This window comes from Plecotus auritus (assembly GCF_963455305.1).
Source record: "Plecotus auritus genome assembly, chromosome: 1".
Classification (NCBI taxonomy): Eukaryota; Metazoa; Chordata; class Mammalia; order Chiroptera; family Vespertilionidae; genus Plecotus; species Plecotus auritus.
This window is the reverse complement of record NC_137770.1, coordinates 70563674-70585196: the sequence shown is the minus strand read 5'-3', so window position 1 is coordinate 70585196 and position 21523 is coordinate 70563674. Positions and strand designations below refer to the sequence as shown.

Genomic DNA, 21523 nt, shown 5'->3' with positions numbered 1-21523 from the left:
ATAAAGTCTTTGCAAATAGAGTAGAAAAGTCACCACTAGTAAACAGACAATGACAGCCTTTATCAAGTGACAATGGCAATTACTGGGACAGTGGGGTGGGGGAGAGAATCTGATTTCCAGAGTTACTAAATCATAATATTCAAAATGTTCACTTTTCAACAAAACTTACAAAACTTAGGAAGAAACCCAAACATTTATGATTAATTGATTTTCAATGTGGCTGCCAAAACTATTCAATAGTGGAAAATAGTATCTTGAAAAACAGTGGTGGCACCAACTGGACCCTTGGATGAGGATTAAATAAAAAAACAAAAAACAAAAAAACCCCTAAATCTAACAGCTAAAACGACAAACCTATTAGAAAAAACAGGAATAAATCTTTATGACCTCAGATTTGGCAATAGATTCTTTAGCACTGACGCAAAAAGCCCAAGCAAAAAAGGAAAAAACAAATAGAGAAAATGGGCTTTTATGAATCAAAGGACATTATGAAAACACAACCTATAGAATGGGATAAGTTATTTGCAAATTAAAAATATGATTAGGGGCGGAGGATCCAAGATGGCGGCGTAGGTAAACACCTAAACTGCTGCCTCGCACAACAATTTCAAAACTACAACTAAAAGACAAAACGTCTATCACCCAGAACCACGGGAATGCTGGCTGAGTGGAAGTTCTACAACTAGAAGGAAAGAGCAAACAGCATTGAGGGGTGCACAAGCGCTGAAAAGCTGAGGTACGGAGACGCGCGAATTGGGCTGGCGACGGGCATCTGGGAGCGCTGCTGTTTTCAACCCGAAGGGAGATAAGCTCCCGATTACTCCGAACTCCAGTTTCTGGGGAGACACGGGGGACCCAAACTCCTACGGGGAGAAGCTGGACTGTCTGCCATCGGGTCGGAAAGTGAGGGAGGCTTGCTTGCAGGGCTGCGCGCAGGAATAATTGTTTATTGTGCTGGGGCGCAGGACGCGGGGACACGGTCAGAGACGCAGAGCCAGCTTACTGGCAGCCATCGCTGTTTGCCACACCCTAGCCTGGTCAAGCCCTGAGACCCCGCCCTGCACAATCTAGGAACCCACCCAAGCTCCAAGCAGCGGCTTTAGCATATGAATGGCCTGCCCTATCACAGCTTAACCTAGCAAACTTGCAGCCCAGGTCAGACAGCTCCAAAACCTCCAAACCCCAAGCAAAGAGGAGAAAACTGTAGTTCTCGCTGTAGCTCCTGCTGGGTGGCCTCAGACAGTAGCTAACCTGCACCCCATTGGAGATCCAGAAGCCAGTGTACCTAGTGGTCAGTGTGAGACACCAGATTTCAACTCCTCACATCCATAAGTGACACATTCAAGAGGCAGACTCAGTGAGCACCAAAGCCCCACTGAAACAAGTCCTGCACCATAAGCGTGTCTCCGGCGCAGCAGCTCTTCCATTATAGACACAGCGGGTCCTCACAGCCAATTGGCCTGGAGGTCAATTCCTCCCAGTGTACCAACAGCAATCAAGGCTTAACTACACCAAGACTTTGCACTCAGCCCACAAAGGGGTGTACCAAAGGCGTCCACCTCAGGTGATTGAGGAGGCTGAGCTACTGGCCCCTATAGGTCACCTACCACACAAAGCCACTCCATCAACATAAGGAAGCAGCAAAATGCGGAGACAAAGAAACATGTCACGAATGACAGAAATGGAGGAAAGCAAACTAATGGACGACATAGAGTTCAGAACCACATTTATAAGGTTACTCAAGAATCTTCTAAAAACCGCTGAGGAACTTAGTGAGACCTTTAAGGATCTTAATGAGAATGCCAAAAAAATGGAAAAGGACCAGTCAGAAATTAAGCATACACTGTCTGAAATAAAGAATATACAGAAACTCAACTGTAGATCAAAGGACCCCAAGAATCAAACCAAAGATTTGAAACATGAGGAAACAAAAAACACCCAACCAGAAAAACAAAAAGAAAAAAGAATCCAAAAATATGAAGATAGTGTAAGGAGCCTCTGGGACAACTTTAAGCGTACCAACATCCGAATTTTTGGGGTGCCAGAAGAAGAGAGAGAGCAAAATATTGAAAACTTATTAGAAGAAATAATGACAGAAAACTTTCCCTACCTGGTGAAAGAAATAGACTTACAAGTTCAGGAAGCACACAGAACCCCATACAAGAGGAATCCAAAGAGGACCACAACAAGACCCATCATAATTAAAATGCCAAGGGCAAAAGACAAAGAGAGAATCTTGAAAGCAGCAAGAGAAAAACGGTTAGTTACCTACAAGGGAGCACCCATACGACTGTCAGCTGATTTCTCGGCAGAAACTATGCAGGCCAGAAGGGAGTGGCAAGAAATATTCAAAGTGATGAACAGCAAGAACCTACAACCAAGATTACTCTACCCATCAAAGCTATCATTCAGAGTTGAAGGTCAGATAAAGAGCTTCACAGACAAGAAAAAGCTAAAGGAGTTCATCACCACCAAACCAGGATTACATGAAATGCTGAAGGGTGTTCTTTGAGAAAGAAGAAGAAAAAGGTAAAGATAAAAATTATGAACAACAAAATGACATCAAATACATACCTACCAACAAGTGAATCTAAAAATCAAGTGAATAAAAAAATCTGAAGAACAGAATGGACTGGTGAATATAATAGAATCAAGGACATAGAAAGGGAGTAGACTGACAATTCTCTGAGGGGTGCGGGAAGAGATTGGACAAAAAGCTTACACCTATGGATGAAGACAGTGGTGGGGGCTAAGGGCATGGGGTGGGGTGGGGAATCAGGTGGAGGGGAGCTATGGGGGAAAAAAAGAGGAACACCTGTAATAATCTGAACAATAAAGATTTATTAAAAAAAAATATGATTAGGGTTTAATGTTCAGAATATATAAAGAACTGTTAACAACTCAACAACAAAACAGTCCAATTATAAAATTGGCAAAGAACTTAAACATATACAAATGTCCAAAAAGCACATGAAAAGATGTCTGACCTCACTGTCATTAAGGAAATGTATATCAAATCACAATGAGCTACTATTTTACACCCACTAGAATGGCTTTAATTTAACAAAAAAGAAAATAGTGTTGGCGAGGATATGGAGAAATAGGAGCCATCATACATTGCTAGTGGGAATGTAAAATGGTACAGTTGTGGAAAAGAGTTTAGAGGTTCCTCAAAAAATTAAACATAGGTTTGCCATAACGACCCAGCAATTCCACACTTAAAAAAAATTACTGGAGAAAAATTAAAATACATGACCACACAGAAACTTGTAAATGAATGTTTATAGTAGCATAATTCATAGTAATCAAAAGGGGGACACAATTTTAAATTCCCATTAATGGATGAATGGATAAAACAATCTGATATATACAATGAAATATTATTTTTCTAAGAAACAAAAAAGTACTGATACATGCTACAACTTGGATGAAACTTGAATACACTATGCTAAGTGAAAGAGGTAAGACACAAAAGGTCATATAGAGTATGATTCCTTTTATTAAATACTAGAGGCCCAGTGCATGAAATTCGTGCACGGATAGGGTCCCTAGTGGCTGCTGGTTGCCGGCTGCTAGCCGGGGCCTGCCTTCATTCCGTGCTGCCCTCTGGTGGTCAGCGCACGTCAAAGCGAGCGATTGAACTCCTGAGGGGACACTTTGCATATTAGGCTTTTATATATATTGACTAGAGACCCAGTGCATAAAATTCATGCACTGGTAGTGAAGCATCCATCTTATATAAAAACTGCTGTTTGAAATTTTAACCCTGCTATTTTGGCTTCTGTAAACGCTTGCTTGCTTAAATAATAAGGAAAATAAGACTACTCCCATTCCAGAGAGGCCGTGGACTATGCCCCAGACAGAGTTGTCAGTGCTGACACCAAGTCAGGCCTTGAGATATGGTCTCATGGCCCCTTCCCAGCACATAGGCCTTCTTTTCCAGAAGGCCCGGAAGTCTCATTCCAAATTTGGGAGACAAAAGAGCTAGGAAAAGTATAAATAGAAAAGGTTTCCTACATGTCGGGCGGGGGAGCCCAGAATTTGAAAGGCACATTTTTCTCTGGCCCTGCCCTTAATAAAATGTAACTCCCTTTCTCTAAGCATGGCTTGTTTTTTTCCCAGTCTTCTGTAACAGTAGGGTCCCTAGCGGCTGCTGGCCAGGACCTCGCTCCCTTCCCCCAGCTGGCCTGACCCTGGTAAACTCCCAGAAGAACTCTGGTTGAGGGGACAATTTGCATACTATGCTTTTATTATATAGGATATCCAGAATAGGCAAATCCACAGAGATAGAAAGCAGATTACTGATTACCAGGGGATTAGAAAAGAGGGGAATGGGGAGTAATTATTTAGTGGATACAAGGTGTTTCTCTAGGGTGATATAAAAGTTTTGAAACCAGAGAGAGGTGGTGGTTACACAATTATTGTAAATACTAGAGGCCCGGTGCATGAAATTCATGCACGGAGGTGTGTGTCCCTCAGCCCAGCCTGCACCCTCTCCAATCTGGGACCCCTCGAAGGATGTCCGACTGCCCGTTTAGGCCTGATCCCGGTAGGACACCCCTCTCACAATCCAGGACTGCTGGCTCCCAACTGCTCACCTGCCTGCCTTCCTGATTGCCCTTAACCACTTCTGCCTGCCAGCCTGATCACCCCCTAACCACTCCCCTGCTAGCCTGATTGATGCCTAACTGCTCCCCTGCCAGCCTGATTGCCCCTAACTGCCCTCCCCTGCAGGCCTGGTCACCCCTAAGTGCCCTGCCCTGCAGGCCTGGTCACCCCCAACTACTCTCCCCTGCAGGCCTGGGTCCCCCCCAACTGCCCTTCCCTGCAGGCCCAGTCGCCCCCAACTTCCCTCCTCTGCCGGCCTGGTCCCCCCCAACTGCCCTTCCCTGCAGGCCCGATCGCCCCCAACTGCCCTCCCTTGCAGGCCTGGTCCCTCCCAACTGCCCTTCCTTGCTGGCCATCTTGTGGAGGCCATCTTGTGTCCACATGGGAGCAACCATCTTTGACCACATGGGGCAGCCATCTTGTGTGTTGGAGTGATGGTCAATTTGCATATTACTCTTTTATTAGATAGGATAGTAAATGCCACAGAATTATACACTTTATCATGGTTAACTGCATGTTATGTGGTTTTCGCTTAGAGCAGTGGTCGGCAAACTGTGGCTCATGAGCCGTGGTTTGCCGCTCTGTTGACTAATGAGTTTGACTAATGATGGGGGCTTAATCAGAAGGAACAACAACAGCCTGTAATTATTGGAACTGAGAGTCTAGGTCAGTGGTTGGCAAACTCATTAGTCAACAGATTGGCAAACCGCGGCTCGTGAGCTGCATGTAGCTCGCGAGCCGCAGTTTGCCGACCACTGACTTAGAGGAACCAGTTAGTGACCCTGAAACAGCAGGAAACAAGAGAAAATTTTCTTCAAAGGAGGAACCACTCAGTAGTGGACCTGAAGAAGTAGCTGGTAGCAAGAGTAGCAACTCTAAGAAAAAGAAAAAGCACCAATAGCTATGCCAGGGAGATTAGAATAGATAGTACCCTGGTGGGTTATAATCACCCACAGTGCCCCATCCCGATATCCCAATAAAAACAAATTCATAAGAGTTGAAAAAAAATTTGTTAGTGGTGGTGTATATATCAACTGCAAGCTCAAACAAATTTTAAATATATATTTCTCTCTCTCTCTTTTTTTATCGATTTCAGATAGGAAGGTAAAGGGAGAGAGAGATAGAAACATCAATGATGAGAGAGAATCACTGATTGGCTGCTTCCTGCATGCCCCCCAATAGAGACCGAGCCTGCAACCTGGGCATGTACCCTTGACCAGAATCGAACCTGGGACCCTTTAGTCCACAGGCCAACACTCTATTCCAAACCAGCAAGGGAAAAACATATATTTCTTCTTACCTGAAATGAGAAGCTTGATTTAGAAGGCAGCTATAATCATCAGGAAGCTCTATCAAATTATTTCTTTTTCTGGGGTACCTAAAAATACAATTTAAAAGGCAATTTTATTAGGAAATAAGCCCAGATCAAAAATTGGCCAATAAGAAAGAAAGTCTTAAAAATAACAAAAGGACCCATACTTGCAGTAATTCCCACTGCTACTAGATTAAAGCCAAATTTCTCAGCCTAGAATTCCAAATCCTTTGTCAGCTAGCTTCCTTTCCAAACTTAACTTCCTAAGACTAAATTGTTTCAGCTAGATTTCTATACTATCTAGGAAGGAAACATAAAATAGTGGTTAATAATACAACCTTTGAAATCAGACAGACTTGGTTACAAGTCCTAAATTCTCTGACAACTGATAAATCACTGAACCTAAGACTATATTTCCTGGTCTGAAACTGAGGATGAATATATTTTCTTAATCATAAGACATACCATCGATTTAATAATACTTTTTTTGAGGGGGGGGCATAAAAGACTCATGTTGATTTAAGAAATGTTATACAGATATCAAGGAACCTCAATGAGCTGTTGAGGACTCAATAAGACACTGAAATGAAATATAATATACTTAGGACTTGAAGCATGTTTGCAAGTTATTATACATTATCACCATACTAGATACAACAAAAGCCTTGCTTGCATGCCTTGGGGAAGGTCATCTGAATAACATGGAATTCTCTTTTCAAACCTCAAGCAATTTAAATTCTCTTAATTCCTTCTATGTTCAGCTAAAAATTATTTCCTCTAAGACTAATCTTGTGTCATTAAGAATCTTTTACTCTTTAAATTTCTATAGCATTAACAGTATATTCCATACACAGGGGTGGGCAAAAGTAGGTTAAATTACCAGCCATCATTACATAAAAAATAAATGGATAGCATGTGCACATTTACAAGGAAGGTCAAAGAGTTCAAAAGGTGAAAAAAGATGGTGGCAAATGTTCATTGTCTCAGAGTGTTTGCTTTAGTCATAGAAAAATGGTACTGGTGTTAGTACTTAAGGCTGGGGGGTGGGGGGTTCAACTCCTCTGCTTGCTTATTGATATAATTCAATTTAAATAAAAATTAGACACTGTACATAATACACAGAAGATAAGCATGCAGTTCTGGCCCTTGTTGAGTTTACTGCTAGTGATGTAGTGTACTGGCAGGTACACATGTACACATATGTCAACACACATGAGATGATATATTAGGATGGGCTTTTTGGAGGAGGGGATATTTGAATTAGTCCTTGAGGAAGATGTGAATTTTGATTGGGCCATAACTTGAGGGAGATAGGAGGGCTAAAGAAGTTTTGTTGGGCTGAAGCATTGTCCAGTTCTCCATCAGGAAGGACACTGGTGTTGAGGAGAATATAACTCCACATCTTCCAGTGCTTTGACAAAACCTCAGATGCATGGCCAGAAGGACCCATACTTGCAATCCATAACAGAAGGCCACGCATCTGAGATTTCATATTGTTGGAATCAGCTTTCTATAAGTTTGGTGTGGCTGAACCAAGAAAGAAGGCATATGCAGATTTCTACAGAAATTATGATCCCATAATTTCTATAGAAATTATGATCCCTGTAGGAGATGAGGAAGGCTGGTATCTTTCAGAGTACAAAGTGATATTGGAATGTAAAAAATTTCTTTGGGTTGAATTCCATGGAAGTTTGTCACTGATCTGCGTTCCTGAACTAAGAAACATGAATATCTGAGCTAAGGAATAATTTCTCTTGATAACTAAACAATTAAGAAATACTAAAAAAAAAGAGGTTTTGTTGGGTAATCTAAAACCATATAGGTAAGAAGGGAAAGGAAACAGTTCTATTTATATCTTTATATATTACTGTATTCTCAAAGGAAAAAAAGTAGTTTATAGGAATATTGTCACTACCATCTGATGGCTCCAAGATGCCATCCCTTCCTTTCTCTTTTGTTGTTGTTAATCCTCACTCAGGATATTTTTTCCATTGATTTTTTGAGAGTGAAAGGGAAGGGTAATGGGTTAGGGGGGGTTAGGCAGACATTCACACTGATTGGAGAGACACATTGATTGGTTGCCTCCCACGTGCGCCCAACCTGGGGGTAATCGAACCTGCAACCCAGGTGTGTGCCCTTGACTGGGAATCAAACCCAAGACCCTTTGATGTGCGGGTCGATGTGAAAATCTATCGATTGAGCAACACCAGCCAGGACCTCTGCCTTTTAATGGACTTGCACTAGCTTAAGGAAGAGGAGCTGGTGGGCATCAAACTATTTGGGAAAAGGCCAGTCAGTCCAAGTAAAAACAAATGTAGGAAGAATCTGATTTCTGGCAAAGACCTACAGAACTGTAGGAAACAAGGTACTAAGTGAGAATGAAGACAGACTAGAAAGCTCAACAAATCAACTAGTTTTGGAAACATAACTTGTAGATGGGGAGAAAAGGACTAAAAAACAAAACCAACCTGACTATGGTGCTTTTTTGCTTCAAGCAGTTCAGTAAGGCAGGATCTGCACACCACCTATATGAGGAGCAAAGAGAAAAAGCAAAAAGGTCATCACAACTTTAGTACAATAGTCACCATTGAGCCATTCTCTCTAAATCTTTCTGTTCCTTCTTTCCAAATTCCTTCTTCTAGACTTCTTTTATTTTGTATCTTGTCCCCTTCCTCCCCTACTTTTTTTTTATATCTCCCTATTTATTTTCCCCCTCTTTTGATTAATTTCTTTTTTAAAGGGTTTATCACTCAAAGTCCTACTAAGAAAACAAAAACCATTCTGAGTACTTCAATAAGAGGGACTTTAATCCCAGGAATTGGTAATAAAGATAATAGAAGGGCCAACCAGGAGACAAAAAAAAAGGCAAGGCAACCCAAAGAAGAGCCAATAATAGGAAGCTCCCACCCCTCCTAGGCTGGAAGAAGAAAAGGAAATAATGGTATTACTGAAGCAGCGGGGCTAGGGTCATCAGTGGATACTGGAACCACAGCAGCCTTGTCTGGTGGGAACTGGAGCAAGAGAAGAGCTACAGCCACTGCCAGAGATGCCCCACGAGGCAGAGAGAGGCAGTCTAAGTACTTAGGCTTTTCTCATACTCCTGGCTTCCATTATCCTGCCAGCGTCTCCCACGGGCTAAACACAGGCAGAAGCCAACTGACAAGGAAGGGAGACTGGAAAAACCTGCAGGGGTCCATCTCCTGCACTACAGAGCACAGGATGAGAAAGGGCTTTGAGGCAAGCAGGGTCAGGAATGGTACAAAGGGCAGGACTTTCTGTTTCAGAGTTTAAGTTTTTATCATTTGACTATCCTAGAATTAGCAAATGCAAAATGCATCAATTCCAAGAATATAAAAGTAAAATTAGTATAATCTACTTGTGATTATTATACTCAACACAAAGCATGATATTGATTTTTTTTAACCCATTTTGATTCATTTGTAACACACTGAATACCTCGTGAAAAATGAGGAAACACAGAAAAGAACCTAACAAGAGATGAAAGCACATAAAAAGATGACAAAAGACAGGCAGACATTCACACAAATCCTGACAGGGGCATGGAAGGGCAAAAAACATTGATTAAAGAAAAAGGCAGACAATTAAAGGTAATAAAGGAAGTCATGGAGGTAAGAGTAACACAGTGGAAAATGACTGAATATGGTGGCAGCAAAGATAAAAGTAGGAGATTGCAGGTTAGAAGGGTAAAGAGTGATCAGGAAGACCAGTAAGTAATGAGGTAGAAAAAAGCTTTTCTGAAAGCAAGACACACTTCTCGCAGGGAAATGTAACTGATACATTTTTTATCTACCAAACGACTTTCTTTCCCCCTACTAGTAAGTCACCCTCCTCAGTTGTGTGCTATCATGTGAAATGTGCTACTGTTTTGGATATAGCCCCCAAATGGGGTTCTTCTGGTACTTAATTGAAACTTTATGCCTGCTGGCAACATGGCTTTTACTAACACTCCTTCCCCTCCCCACCCCGCCCCCCGACCCCGCCAGTTTAAAACTGGGATGATGAGACAGTAACTCTGAGGAAAATAAGTACAATGAATGGTAATCATGGTGGAACAAGTAGAAATTCCAGCTGCCTATGGCTCTTAGTCTTATCCCCAATTCCTTTAGTGGGTGAATTAGGAATCACCTATATTTTTGCCATCTTCAATCAATGCTAATCAATTTAAAAGCTAGCAAGTAATTTTAACTTTCCTAAACTGTATAATAACTCAACAATGATATTTTGTCCCTATAGTACCTCTGGAGGAAGGGTTTTACAGTATGCCAATATTCCTGGAAAAGTAGGAACAAATTTGTGGGTAAAGATAGATAGCTACAGAGTGCACTGTACTCTCCTTCTGTAGAATCTGCAAGAGAATAAAAATACATTTAATAAGCACATTATTCTTTCCTGGTCAACCTGTTAATAGAGGTTTTTCATTGTTTATGTTCATTTCTATACTCTCTCTATACAGAGTGTATTTTGTACTCTATAAAACTCTATAAAAGCGATCCTTTTAAAACACAAATCTGATGAAGTCATTCTCCTGATCAGATGTCTCTAATGTTAAACCACTACATGATATGAAATACAAAGTCCTCATTGTGGCATAAAGACCCTACATGACCTGCCCCTGGATGCCTCTTAGACCTCATTTCTATCACTCTCCCCTTGCTCATTATGCTTCAGCCACACTCTTCTTTTTATTATTCTTTGACTGTCAAGAAAAGCATTTGCATTTATTGCTTCTTCTGCTTAGGAAAACTTTCTTCAACTCTCGGCCAGTTCAACCCAGTTCTATTTTTTTCATGTCTCTTTGCTCAATGTCTCCTCACAGAAAACCCTTCCATTATTATTTTTCTTTGCAGTACTTATCACCATTTGACAAGTTTATCTGTCTCTTTATAATTTGGTCTCCTCCCGATAAAAGAAAGAACTTTAACTATATTACAACACTGACTAAATTAATACATGATTTTTTAAAACTGCCAACAACAGATCTGTAATGGTAACTAGTTGAAAAGTAGCATCCTATTTTACATAGAATCAGGACAAACCTAGATTCAATAAACCCTACTAAACTGAGTTCAAAACAAAGAAACTGATAGCCAGAAAAGCAGACCTGGTCAGTTTAATCTCAAAGGATAAAAGGAAGAATCTACAAGCAATTTTGGTGACTCTCCCAAAATCATACAAGTGCTCTGATTTTTACCTATACAAAGCCACAAGGAAGCCTTCTTGACATTGATCTAGATTTAAGGCAAGTAAAGGAAAAAATGCCTTTGTTAAATATACATGGCCTTGGTTTAATACTGGAGACCTTTCCCAGGAGCATTTTAATTATTTTATAAAATAGACATATGTTCAAAATTTAAACAAGTGAGTGTACAATAAAGTTTTTCTCCTACCTAGCCAAACAGTTCTCTTCCCTAAGAGCAACCAATTTTCCAGTTTCTTGTATATCTCATCCTATCAGTTATATTCTGCATGCAGGCATTTTATAAACTCAAGCACATTAACTATACAGAGAAAGGACTCATGAGTAGATTTTGTAGATTATAAAGCTAATCTGGTTTTCGGTCTGACCTTTAACCTAACACCAGGGCAGGGATACTGATGAATGAGGTGGGGAATACTAGAATTAACAAGTTTTTTGTATGCCCTCCCCTTGTATTCTTGAGGCTGAAGGTAAGATAAAATAGCCTCTCATTTACTACTATGATTTCATTTTTCTACTTACTGGTAAACAGGTCTTCAGGTGGAGTTATTCCAAGTAAATAGTGGAAGAACAATGCAGCACAACGAAGGTAAGGGGTGATGCCATTCTTCAGTGAGACCCACAAATACCAACCAGGAATATCACAGCCAACGTAGCTAAGAGGCAATAATTTCAGAACAGAACAGAATACTAATGAGCCTAAAGCCCTAGATTTTAATCAGACCCCCTTTCAAAAACATAGCTAAGCATTTAAATAATTTTTATCCATTTAATTTTTAAACATTTAAAACAAAATATTTAACTAGCTATAGCTTCAGACTATAAATCTAATAATTTCCTAAAGAAAATCACAGGTGACATCAGAGGAATGGTAGCGTAAGAGATTCCCTTTGGTGTCTCCCCTTGAAATTTCAACAATTTGAACAGCTATCTCAACAAAGGATTCCATGCTCAATGCACAAATACACCTGAGAGATCCACACCCTGAAACATCTAAAGATGGGCAAGTAGAGCAAAAGGGGAAGGCAAAAGGGAGAGGGGCTGATACGAGCCAGACATGCTCAAAGCGGGGCTCTGATGAAGTGGGGAGGAATACAGTGGTGGCTGACATTCCTTTCAGCCAGGAGGAGACTCAGTGGGCAGGAGTGAGCAATACAAGCTGTGGCTGAGCTGAGAGACCTAAGCAAAGACACATACAGTACATGGTAGTATGGCCATGATTGTCAAGTGGTTGGCATTTCAGATGGAGAAACAAAGCCATGGAGTCTGGCCACCTTCCCTTAGTCTCCCTTTAGCCTCCAGAGCAGCGGTCGCCAACCTTTCGGACCTCACGAACCACCAGTGGTCCGCAGACCACCAATTGGCGACCGCTGCTCCGAAGGTTTCCATAAACCAGCAGTCGCCAATCTTTTGGACCTCACAGACCACCAGTGGTCCACGGACCACCAGTTGAGGACTGCATGCCTCACTTTGCCCTTGGTATTGGGTTGCATAGCACATTATCTGGGAGCCTGAGAACTAGTACTACCCATTTCTCTCCGAGTGAAGGGTGCAGAGGGAACCCTGTGGAGGCCCAATGCATTGCAGCTACACGGTAGCCAGAGACAGTGGTGGTGGGTCGACACTGGTTTCACAGAGCTAACAAAAAAACTTGTGACTCAGCGCCACCAACTGGAAAAAGAATAGAAAGACCTCTTCATATTAATCTTGAATTGCCACTCATACATTGATGTCTAGACAGGAGGCAAATAACCAAGGTAGTAAGGCAGATAGAAAATGAAAACTCTCCAGAAAATACACTTAAAGACATGAAAATCTGTGACATAAATGACAGAAAATTCAAGATTGCAGTTCTGAAAATACTCAGTGAGATGTGAGAAAATACAGATAGACAATTTAGAAAACAACTTAATGAACAAAACCAGTACTTCATCAAAGAGATTGAAACTTTTAAAAAAGAACCAAACAGAAATACTGGAGGTGAAGAATTAAATAAAATAGATCAAGAATAAACTAGTGGGGAGAAACCAAGATGGTGGCATAGGTAAGCACCTAAACTGCTGCCTCGCACAACAATTTCAAAACTACAACTAAAAGACAGAATGGACACCATCCAGAACCACAGGAAAGCTGGCTGAGTGAAAATTCTACAACTAGAAGGAAAGAGAAAAGCTCACAGAGAATTGGAGGTATGGCAAAGGGTCTTTGTGCACGCAGAGAGGAAGGGCGGCTGAGAGCCTGGCTGACTTTCTCTGGCGGGAGGGGGAAGGAAGCCTCCGACTGCACTGAACCCCAGTTCCGACTGCACTGAACCCCAGTACCGGGCGAAACCCCGTGGACCCAGGCTCATACAGGGGAAGTCTGGACTGTCAGGTAGAGAGAAAGGCACCCGGAGACTCGGAGACCCGGGGGAGCCCCGGCGGGCAGGGGTCTGGAGGCGCACGTGCCAGTGTGCACAAAGACTGTGGAGGTTGCCACAGGCTTTCCCTAGAAAAAGGGAGTCGGAAGCTCCTGACTGCACTGAACCCCAGTTCTGACTGCACTGAACCCCAGTTCCAAGCGAGCCCCTGGAGACCCAAGCTCTTACGGGGGGGAATCTGGACTCTCGGGTGGAGGCTTGGGAGCTGGGGAAGGCAGAGGTCTGGAGGCGCGCGTGCCAGTGCGCACAAAGACTGGGGAGGTTGCCACAGGCTTTCCCTAGTGGAAGGGAGTTGGAAGCTCCTGACTGCACTGAGCCCCAGTTCTGACTGCACTGAACCCCAGTTCCAGGCAAGCCCCTGGGGACCCACGCTCTGGGGGGGGGAATCTGGACTCTCGGGCGAAGACTCGGGAGCTGGGGAAGGCAGAGGTCTGGAGGCGCGTGCGCGCAAGGGCAAGGCTGATGGGAAGCCAAGACTGTCTGCTCCGCCCTGAGACTCCGCCCCATCCAAGCTGAGCACAGAGGCTTTTGCAATTTGGCAAGTCTAATCCTATAAGGCTGTCTCCAGCACCGAACTTCTCCCAGCGTAGACACAGCTGATCCTAACAGTCAACTGGCCTGGAGGTCAATTCCTCCCAGTGATACCAACAACAATCAAGACTTAACTACAACAAGGCTGTACACACAGTCCACAAAGGGGTGCACCAAGAGTATCCACCTCAGGTTAACTGGGGAGGCTGACCCACTGGGCCATATAGGAAACCTAGCACACAAAGCTACCCTACCAACTCAGGGAAGTAGTGAAAATGCGGCGACAAAGAAACAGATCACAAATGAAAGAAATGGAGGAAAACAAACGACTGGATATAGAATTCAAAACCACGGTTATAAGGCTTTTCAAGAATATCCTAGAAAAGGCCAATAAATATAACGAGACCCTCGAAGATATGAAAAAGGACCAACTAGAAATTAAACATACACTGACTGAAATAAAAAATATTATACAGAGACCCAACAACAGACTAGAGGAACACAAGAATCAAGTCAAAGAACTGAAATACAAAGAAGCAAAAAACACTAAACCGAAAAAGAAAAAAGAAAAAAGAATCCAAAAAGTTGAAGATAGTGTAAGAAGCCTCTGGGACAACTTCAAGCGTACCAACATCAGAATTATGGGGGTGCCAGAAGAAGAGAGAGAGCAAGATACTGAAAACCTATTTGAAGAAATAATGACCGAAAACTTCCCCCACCTGGTGAAAGATAGACTTACAAGTCCAGGAAGCACACAGAACCCCAAACAAAAGGAATCCAAAGAGGTCCACACCAAGACACATAATAATTAAAATGCCAAGAGCAAAAGACAAAGAGAGAATATTAAAAGCAGCAAGAGAAAAACAGTTAATTACCTACAAGGGAGCACCCATACGATTGTCAGCTGATTTCTCAACAGAAACTATGCAGGCCAGACGGGAGTGGCAAGAAATTTTCAAAGTGATGAATAGCAAGAACCTACAACCAAGATTACTCTACCCAGCAAAGCTATCATTCAGAATTGAAGGGCAGATAAAGAGCTTCACAGACAAGAAAAAGCTAAAGGAGTTCATCACCACCAAACCAGTATTATATGAAATGCTGAAGGGTATTCTTTAAGAAGAGGAGGAAGAAGAAAAAAGTAAAGAGAAAAATTATGAACAACAAATACATATCTATCAACAAGTGAACCTAAAAATCAAGTGAATTAAAAACCTGAGGAACAGAATAATCTGGTGAATATAATAGAATCAGGGGCATAGAAAGGGAGTGGACTGATAATTCTCAGGGGGAAAGGGGTATGGGGGTGTTCAGGAAGAGACTGGAGAAAAATGGTACACCTATGGATGAGGACAGTGGTGGGGAGGTAAGGGCAGAAGGTGGGGTGGGAACCAGGTGGAGGGGAGCTATGGAGGGAAAAAAGAGAAACAATTGTAATAATTTGAATAAAGATTTATTAAAAAAAAAAAAAAGAATAAACTAGTGCCCTAGCTGGTTTGGTTCAGTGGATAGAGTGTCGGCCTGTGGACTGAAGGGTCCCAGGTTCAATTCCAAGAAAGGGCACATGCCCAGATTGTGGGCTCGATCCCCAGTGGGGAGTGTGCTAGAGGCAGTCATCGGTGATTGTCTCTCATCATTGTGTTTCTATCTCTCTTTCTCTCCCTCTCCCTTCCTCTCTGAAATCAATAAAATATATATTTAAAAAAATAAACTAGTGAGCACAGAAAATAGAGCAAACCAAATGGAGGAAAGAATCTGTGATGTAGAAATCTAGAAATGACGCAAAGGAAGAGAGAGACATGAGCATTAGGAAGAAAGAAAGAAAGAAAGAAAGAAAGAAAGAAAGAAAGAAAGAAAGAAAGCAAGCAAGCTCTACAAGAACTATCTGACTATATATTTCAAAGCCTAAGCACCCGTTATGACCAAACGACCGGTAGACAGGTCGCTATGACATGCACTGACCACCAGGGGGAATGCACTCAACACAGGAGCTGCCCCTGGTGGTAAGTGCACTCCCACAGCCAATCTCCTGTGGCCCCTCCCCCCTGGTGGCTGACCAACCTCCCACGGTCCCTCCCCCTGGCCGGTCCCCCGATAGGCCTTGATTGCCGGCCAGGCTGAGGGACCCCACCTGTGCACAAATTCGTGCACCGGGCCTCTAGTATAAGAATAATAGGCATACCGAAAAGAGAGCCTATTCAAACAAATAGTTGATGAGAATTTATCAAACCTATGGAAAGAACTAGATCCTCAATTCCAAGCAGTAAACCGAATACCTAGTTACCTCAATTCAAAGAGGCCTTCTCCAAGTCACATTGTATTAAAACTTAAAAGTTAATGACAAAGAATTTTCAAGGCAGCCAGGGAAAAGCAAGTAAACTATAAAGAAAAGCCCACTATGTTATCATTGGACTTCTCAGCAAGCCAAAAGAGAGTGGAACCAAATATTCAAACTACTGAAAGAGAAATATTACCCACCAATAATAATATATCCAGAAAACTTATCCTTTAAATATGAAGGAAAAATAAAGACTTTTCCAGACATACAGAAGCTGAGGGAATTCATTGCCAGAAGACCTGTATTGCAAGAAATACTCAAGGAGGTTTTTCTACCTGAAACAAAGAACAAAAGGTCACAGGCCGGCTGGTGTGGCTCAGTAGTTGAGCAATGACCTATGTGAACCAGGAGGTCAAGGTTCAATTCCTGGTCAGGGCACATGTCCGAGTTGCAGGCTCAATCCCCAGAGTGGGGCATGCAGGAGGCAGCTGATCAATGATTCTCTCTTATCACTGTTGTTTCTATCTCTCTCCCTCTTCCTTCCTCTCAGAAATCAATAAAAAAAATTAAAAATAAAGAAGTATGTCTTCTTGATATAGTGTCCCCATTATCATTATAAAATGTTCATCTTTGTTTCTTGTTACCTTTATTATCTTGAAATCTATTTCATCAGATATAAGTATGGCTACACCTGCTTTTCTGTATATGTTATTTGCTTGAAGAATCATTTTCCACCTTTTCACTTTGAATTTAGATGCATCTTTGCAGCTTAGATGTGTCTCTGAAGGCAGCAGATGGTGGGTTTTGTTTTTTGATCCAATCTGCTACTCTGTGTCTGTTTTTGGTAAATTCAGTCCATTTACATTTAGGGTAATTATTGAGGTGTTCCTGGTCTCCCAAGGGGACTGGGAATTGAAGCCGTGACCTCCTGGTTCACAGGTCAACACTCAACCACTATGCCACTGTGGCTGGGCAACAGTTCTTAATATACATACACCCAATCAGGGAGCACCAAAATATATAAAGCAACTACTCACAGAACTAAAGGGAGAAACAGACCAAAACACAATCAAAGTTGGGGATCTTAATACTCCATTGACAGCTCTAGACAGATCATCCAAACAGAAAATCAACAAAGAAATTGGTCCTTAAATTAGACCAAATGGACATAATTGACATTTACATAGTCTTTCATCCAAGGACATCAGATAATACATTCTTCTCTAGTACACATGGAACATTCTCAAGGATAGACCATATGTTGGGCCACAAAACTAGTCTCAGCAAATTCAAGATGATTGAAATTATACCAAGCATATTCTCTGACCACAATATTTTAAAATTAGAAATCAAATGCAAAAAGGAAGTAAAGAAGCCTACAAATTTGTGGAGATTAAATAACATATCACTAAAAAATTGAGAGCCCAGAAATAAAACCACAGGTATATGGGCAAATACTTTTTGGATATTTTTCCATTGATTTTTAGAGAGAGTGGAAGAAAGAGGGAGAGAAAGAGAGAAACACCAATGTCAGAGAGACACATCAATTGGTTGTCTCTGGCATGCCCCGGACCAGGGCCAGGAGCCTGCAATCGAATACGTGCCCTTGACCAGAATTGAACCTGGGACCCTTTGGTCTGCAGGCCGACGCTCTATCCACTGAGCCAAACCAGCTAAGGCATAAGCAAATACATTTTAACAAAGGAGCCAAAAACACACATGGAGAAAAAAAAGCCTCTTCAATAAATGGTGCTGGGAGAATTATAAAGCCACACGCAAAAGAATAAAACAAGATAACAATTTGTCCCCTTGTACAAAAATTAATTCAAAATTAATTAATTAATTATAAAGACCTAAATATAAGATCTGAAATATAAAGTACATAGAAGAAAACATAGGTACATACTAAACTTATTGACCTGGGTCACAGAGAACATTTTATGAATTTGACCCCAAAGGCAAGGGAAGTAAAGGGAAAAATAAATGAATGGGACTATATCAAACTAAAAAGCTTCTGCACAGCAAAAGAAACCACCAACAAAACAAAAAAGGCAACCAACTGAATGGGACAGGATATTTGCAAACAGCAGTTCTGAAAAGGGGTTAATATCCAAAATATATAAAAAACTCATACAACTCAACACCAAAAAAAAAATTCAATTAAAAAATGAGCAGAGAACCTGAACTGATACCTCTCCCAAGAAGACATATAAATGGCCATCAGATATATGAAAAGATGTTCAACTTCACTAACTATTAGGGAAATGCAAATCAAAACTACAATGAGATACTACCTCACACCTGTTAGAATGGCTATTACCAACAAGACATGTAATAACAAGTGTTGGAGAGGTTGTGGAGAAAAAGGAACCCTCATTCATTGCTGTTGGGAATGTAAACTAGTACAGCCACTATGGAAATCAGTATGGCAATTCCTTAAAAAACTAAAAATTGATTTACCATATGACACAACAATCCCTCTTCTGGGTATCTATCTAAAAAACACTCGAAATAATTTATTTGCAAAGATTTATGCACCCATATGTTCATTGCAGCATTATTCATGGTGGCAAAGAAATGGGGACAACCAATGCATCCTTTTTTAAAGGATGGATAAAGAATATATGGTAAATATATATTATGAAATGTTACTTAGCCATAGGAAAAGATGAAATACTGCCATTTGTGACAACGTGCATGGACCTTGAGAATATTATGCTAAGCAAAATAAGTCAGTAGAAAAGACTAAGAACCGTAAGATTTCACTCATATATGGGATATAAAACTGAAACTCATAGACAGACAGACAATGGCATGGTGGTTACCAGAGGGAAGGAGGTGGGAGGATAGTAAAGGATAAAGGGGGCCAAATATATGGTGAAGAAATATAACTGGACTTTGGAAGATGGGCACACAATGCAATATACAGGTCATATATCATAGAAATGTACACTTGAAACCTATATGACCCTATTAACCAATGTCACCCCAATAAATGTAATAGAATTAAAATTTAAAAAAGGAAATTACAGATCCTGCACCTTTTACCATTTATAGTTTTAAGACAAAGAACTACTTTCTTCTTTTTCCTAATCCTTATAATGAAATATAGAGCAGATACATTTATCACTAACCAAAGTAGCTAGGTGAGCTAAAACAAAATTAGTAATTTCCTGATTTCTGTATTAAAATTAACTGGTGATTTGTAGAACAGTAAACTATTCTATAAGATACTGTAATGGTACGACACAAAGAGTGAATATAATGTAAACTATGGACTTTAGTTAATAACAATGTATTAATATTGGTTTATCAAATTTACCACACTAAAGCAAGATTTTAATAATAGGAGAAACTGTTAGAGGGAGGGAATAAATAGGGAATGCTGTACTTTCTATTAAATTTTTCTGTCATCCTAAAACAGCTCTAAAAAATAAAGTCTACTAAGAAAAAGTAAGAAAAAATAAAGTCTACTAACATTAAAATAAACATACACACACACATTCAGAACATAGTTAACCTCTAATTTGTTAAATGCTTTAAAAGACAACCTATTTTCTATTTTTCTACATTTATTTAAACTAAATGCTGCCATTTAAGAAAATTCTATCATCCTTTGCCTATATTCCCATAATAGTTTACAAGAGTAAAGATGTGCCAAAACTTCTTTCAGTCTTAGAAACAAATAAATGGCTAGCTGTTATTCCTAAAGCCCTCTGCTCATCTTTTAAATTAAAATGGCTCGAAAGTTATACTGTCAAACAACTGAACAAAGATGTGGAATTATTAAAACAATACTAAAATAGATAATACTAATGGACTGCTGCTACTCACCCACTTGTATATTGAGAAACTTCTGCCATAAAAAAAGATGCAGAATGAGCCTCTTCACTGTCTTCTTGAACCTGAGCAAGGGGGAGGCCTGAAAAAAAATTCTGAAAGATAAATCTATAAACTGGCTATTTTATTTACAAATTACACCTCAATTTCATGGTTCCAGGATAATAAATAATGTGTTTTCAAGTGAGGATTTTTCCCTTGTTCTTAATCTAAATAGTTGATTCTGATATTAAAACTATTATGTAAACTTTATCAGTATACTAGAGGCCTGGTGCACGAAATTCGTGCATGGGAGGGGGGGTGTCCCTCAGCCCAGCCTGCACCCTCTCCAATCTGGGACCCATTGAGGGATGTCCGACTGCCCGTTTAGGCCCGATCCCACCAGGCAGTCAGACATCCCTCTCACAATCCAGGACTGCTGGCTCTCAACCACTCGCCTGCCTCTGCCTGATTGCCCCTAACTGCTTCTGCCTGCCAGCCTGATCACCCCCTAACCACTCCACTGCCAGCCTGGTCGATGCCTAATTGCTCCCCGGCCGGCCCGATTGCCCCTAACTGCCCTCCCCTGCTGGCCTCGTCACCCCTAACTACCCTCCCCTGCCAGTCTGGTCGTCCTTAACTGCCCTCCCTTCTGGCCTGATCACCCACAACTGCCCTCCCCTGCAGGCCTGGTCCCCCCCAACTGACCTCCCCTTCAGACCTGGTCCCAACTGCCCTCCTCTGCTGGCCTGATCGCCCACAACTGCCCTCCCCTGCAGGCCTGGTCCCCCCCAACTGACCTCCCCTGCAGGCCTGGTCCCAACTGCCCTCCCCTGCAGGCCTGGTCCCCCCAACTGTCCTCCCCTGCTGGCCTGGTCACCCCTAACTGCCCTCCCCTGCAGGCCTGATCCCCCCAACTGTCCTCCCCTGCTGGCCTGGTCACCCCTAACTGCCCTCCCTGCTGGCCTGATCACCCACAACTGCCCTCCCCTGCTGGCGGTCACCCCTGCCTCCCTGCTTGCCTGATCGCCCACAACTGCCTTCCCCTGCAGGCCTGGTACCCCACAACTGCCCTCCCTTGCTGACCTGGTCTCCCCCAACAGCCCTCCTCTGCCAGCCTGGTCACCCCCAACTGCCCACAACTGCCCTCCCCTGCCAGCCATCTTGTGTCCACATGGGGGCAGCCATCTTTGACCACATGGGGGTGGCCATCTTGTGTGTTGGAGTGATGATCAATTCGCATATTACTCTTTTATTAGATAGGACAGTGGTCGGCAAACTCATTAGTCAACAGAGCGGCAAATCGCGGCTCGTGAGCTGCATGTGGCTCACGAGTCA

The 21523-nt window shown here is 41.9% G+C and overlaps 1 protein-coding gene across 2 annotated transcripts in view; it reads right to left on the bottom strand.

Moving 5' to 3' along the window:
- Positions 1 to 21523, bottom strand: part of UBR1 (ubiquitin protein ligase E3 component n-recognin 1) — a 166664-nt gene that overhangs the window by 9563 nt on the left and 135578 nt on the right. For both annotated transcript variants that reach the window (XM_080674650.1, XM_080674651.1), the window contains exons 40-44: positions 20201 to 20288; positions 11661 to 11794; positions 10178 to 10286; positions 8389 to 8445; positions 5909 to 5986 (exon numbers count right to left, since the gene is read on the bottom strand). In XM_080674650.1, coding sequence (XP_080530776.1) covers positions 5909 to 5986; positions 8389 to 8445; positions 10178 to 10286; positions 11661 to 11794; positions 20201 to 20288 — 466 coding nt within the window. The remainder of the gene's footprint in view (positions 1 to 5908; positions 5987 to 8388; positions 8446 to 10177; positions 10287 to 11660; positions 11795 to 20200; positions 20289 to 21523) is intronic.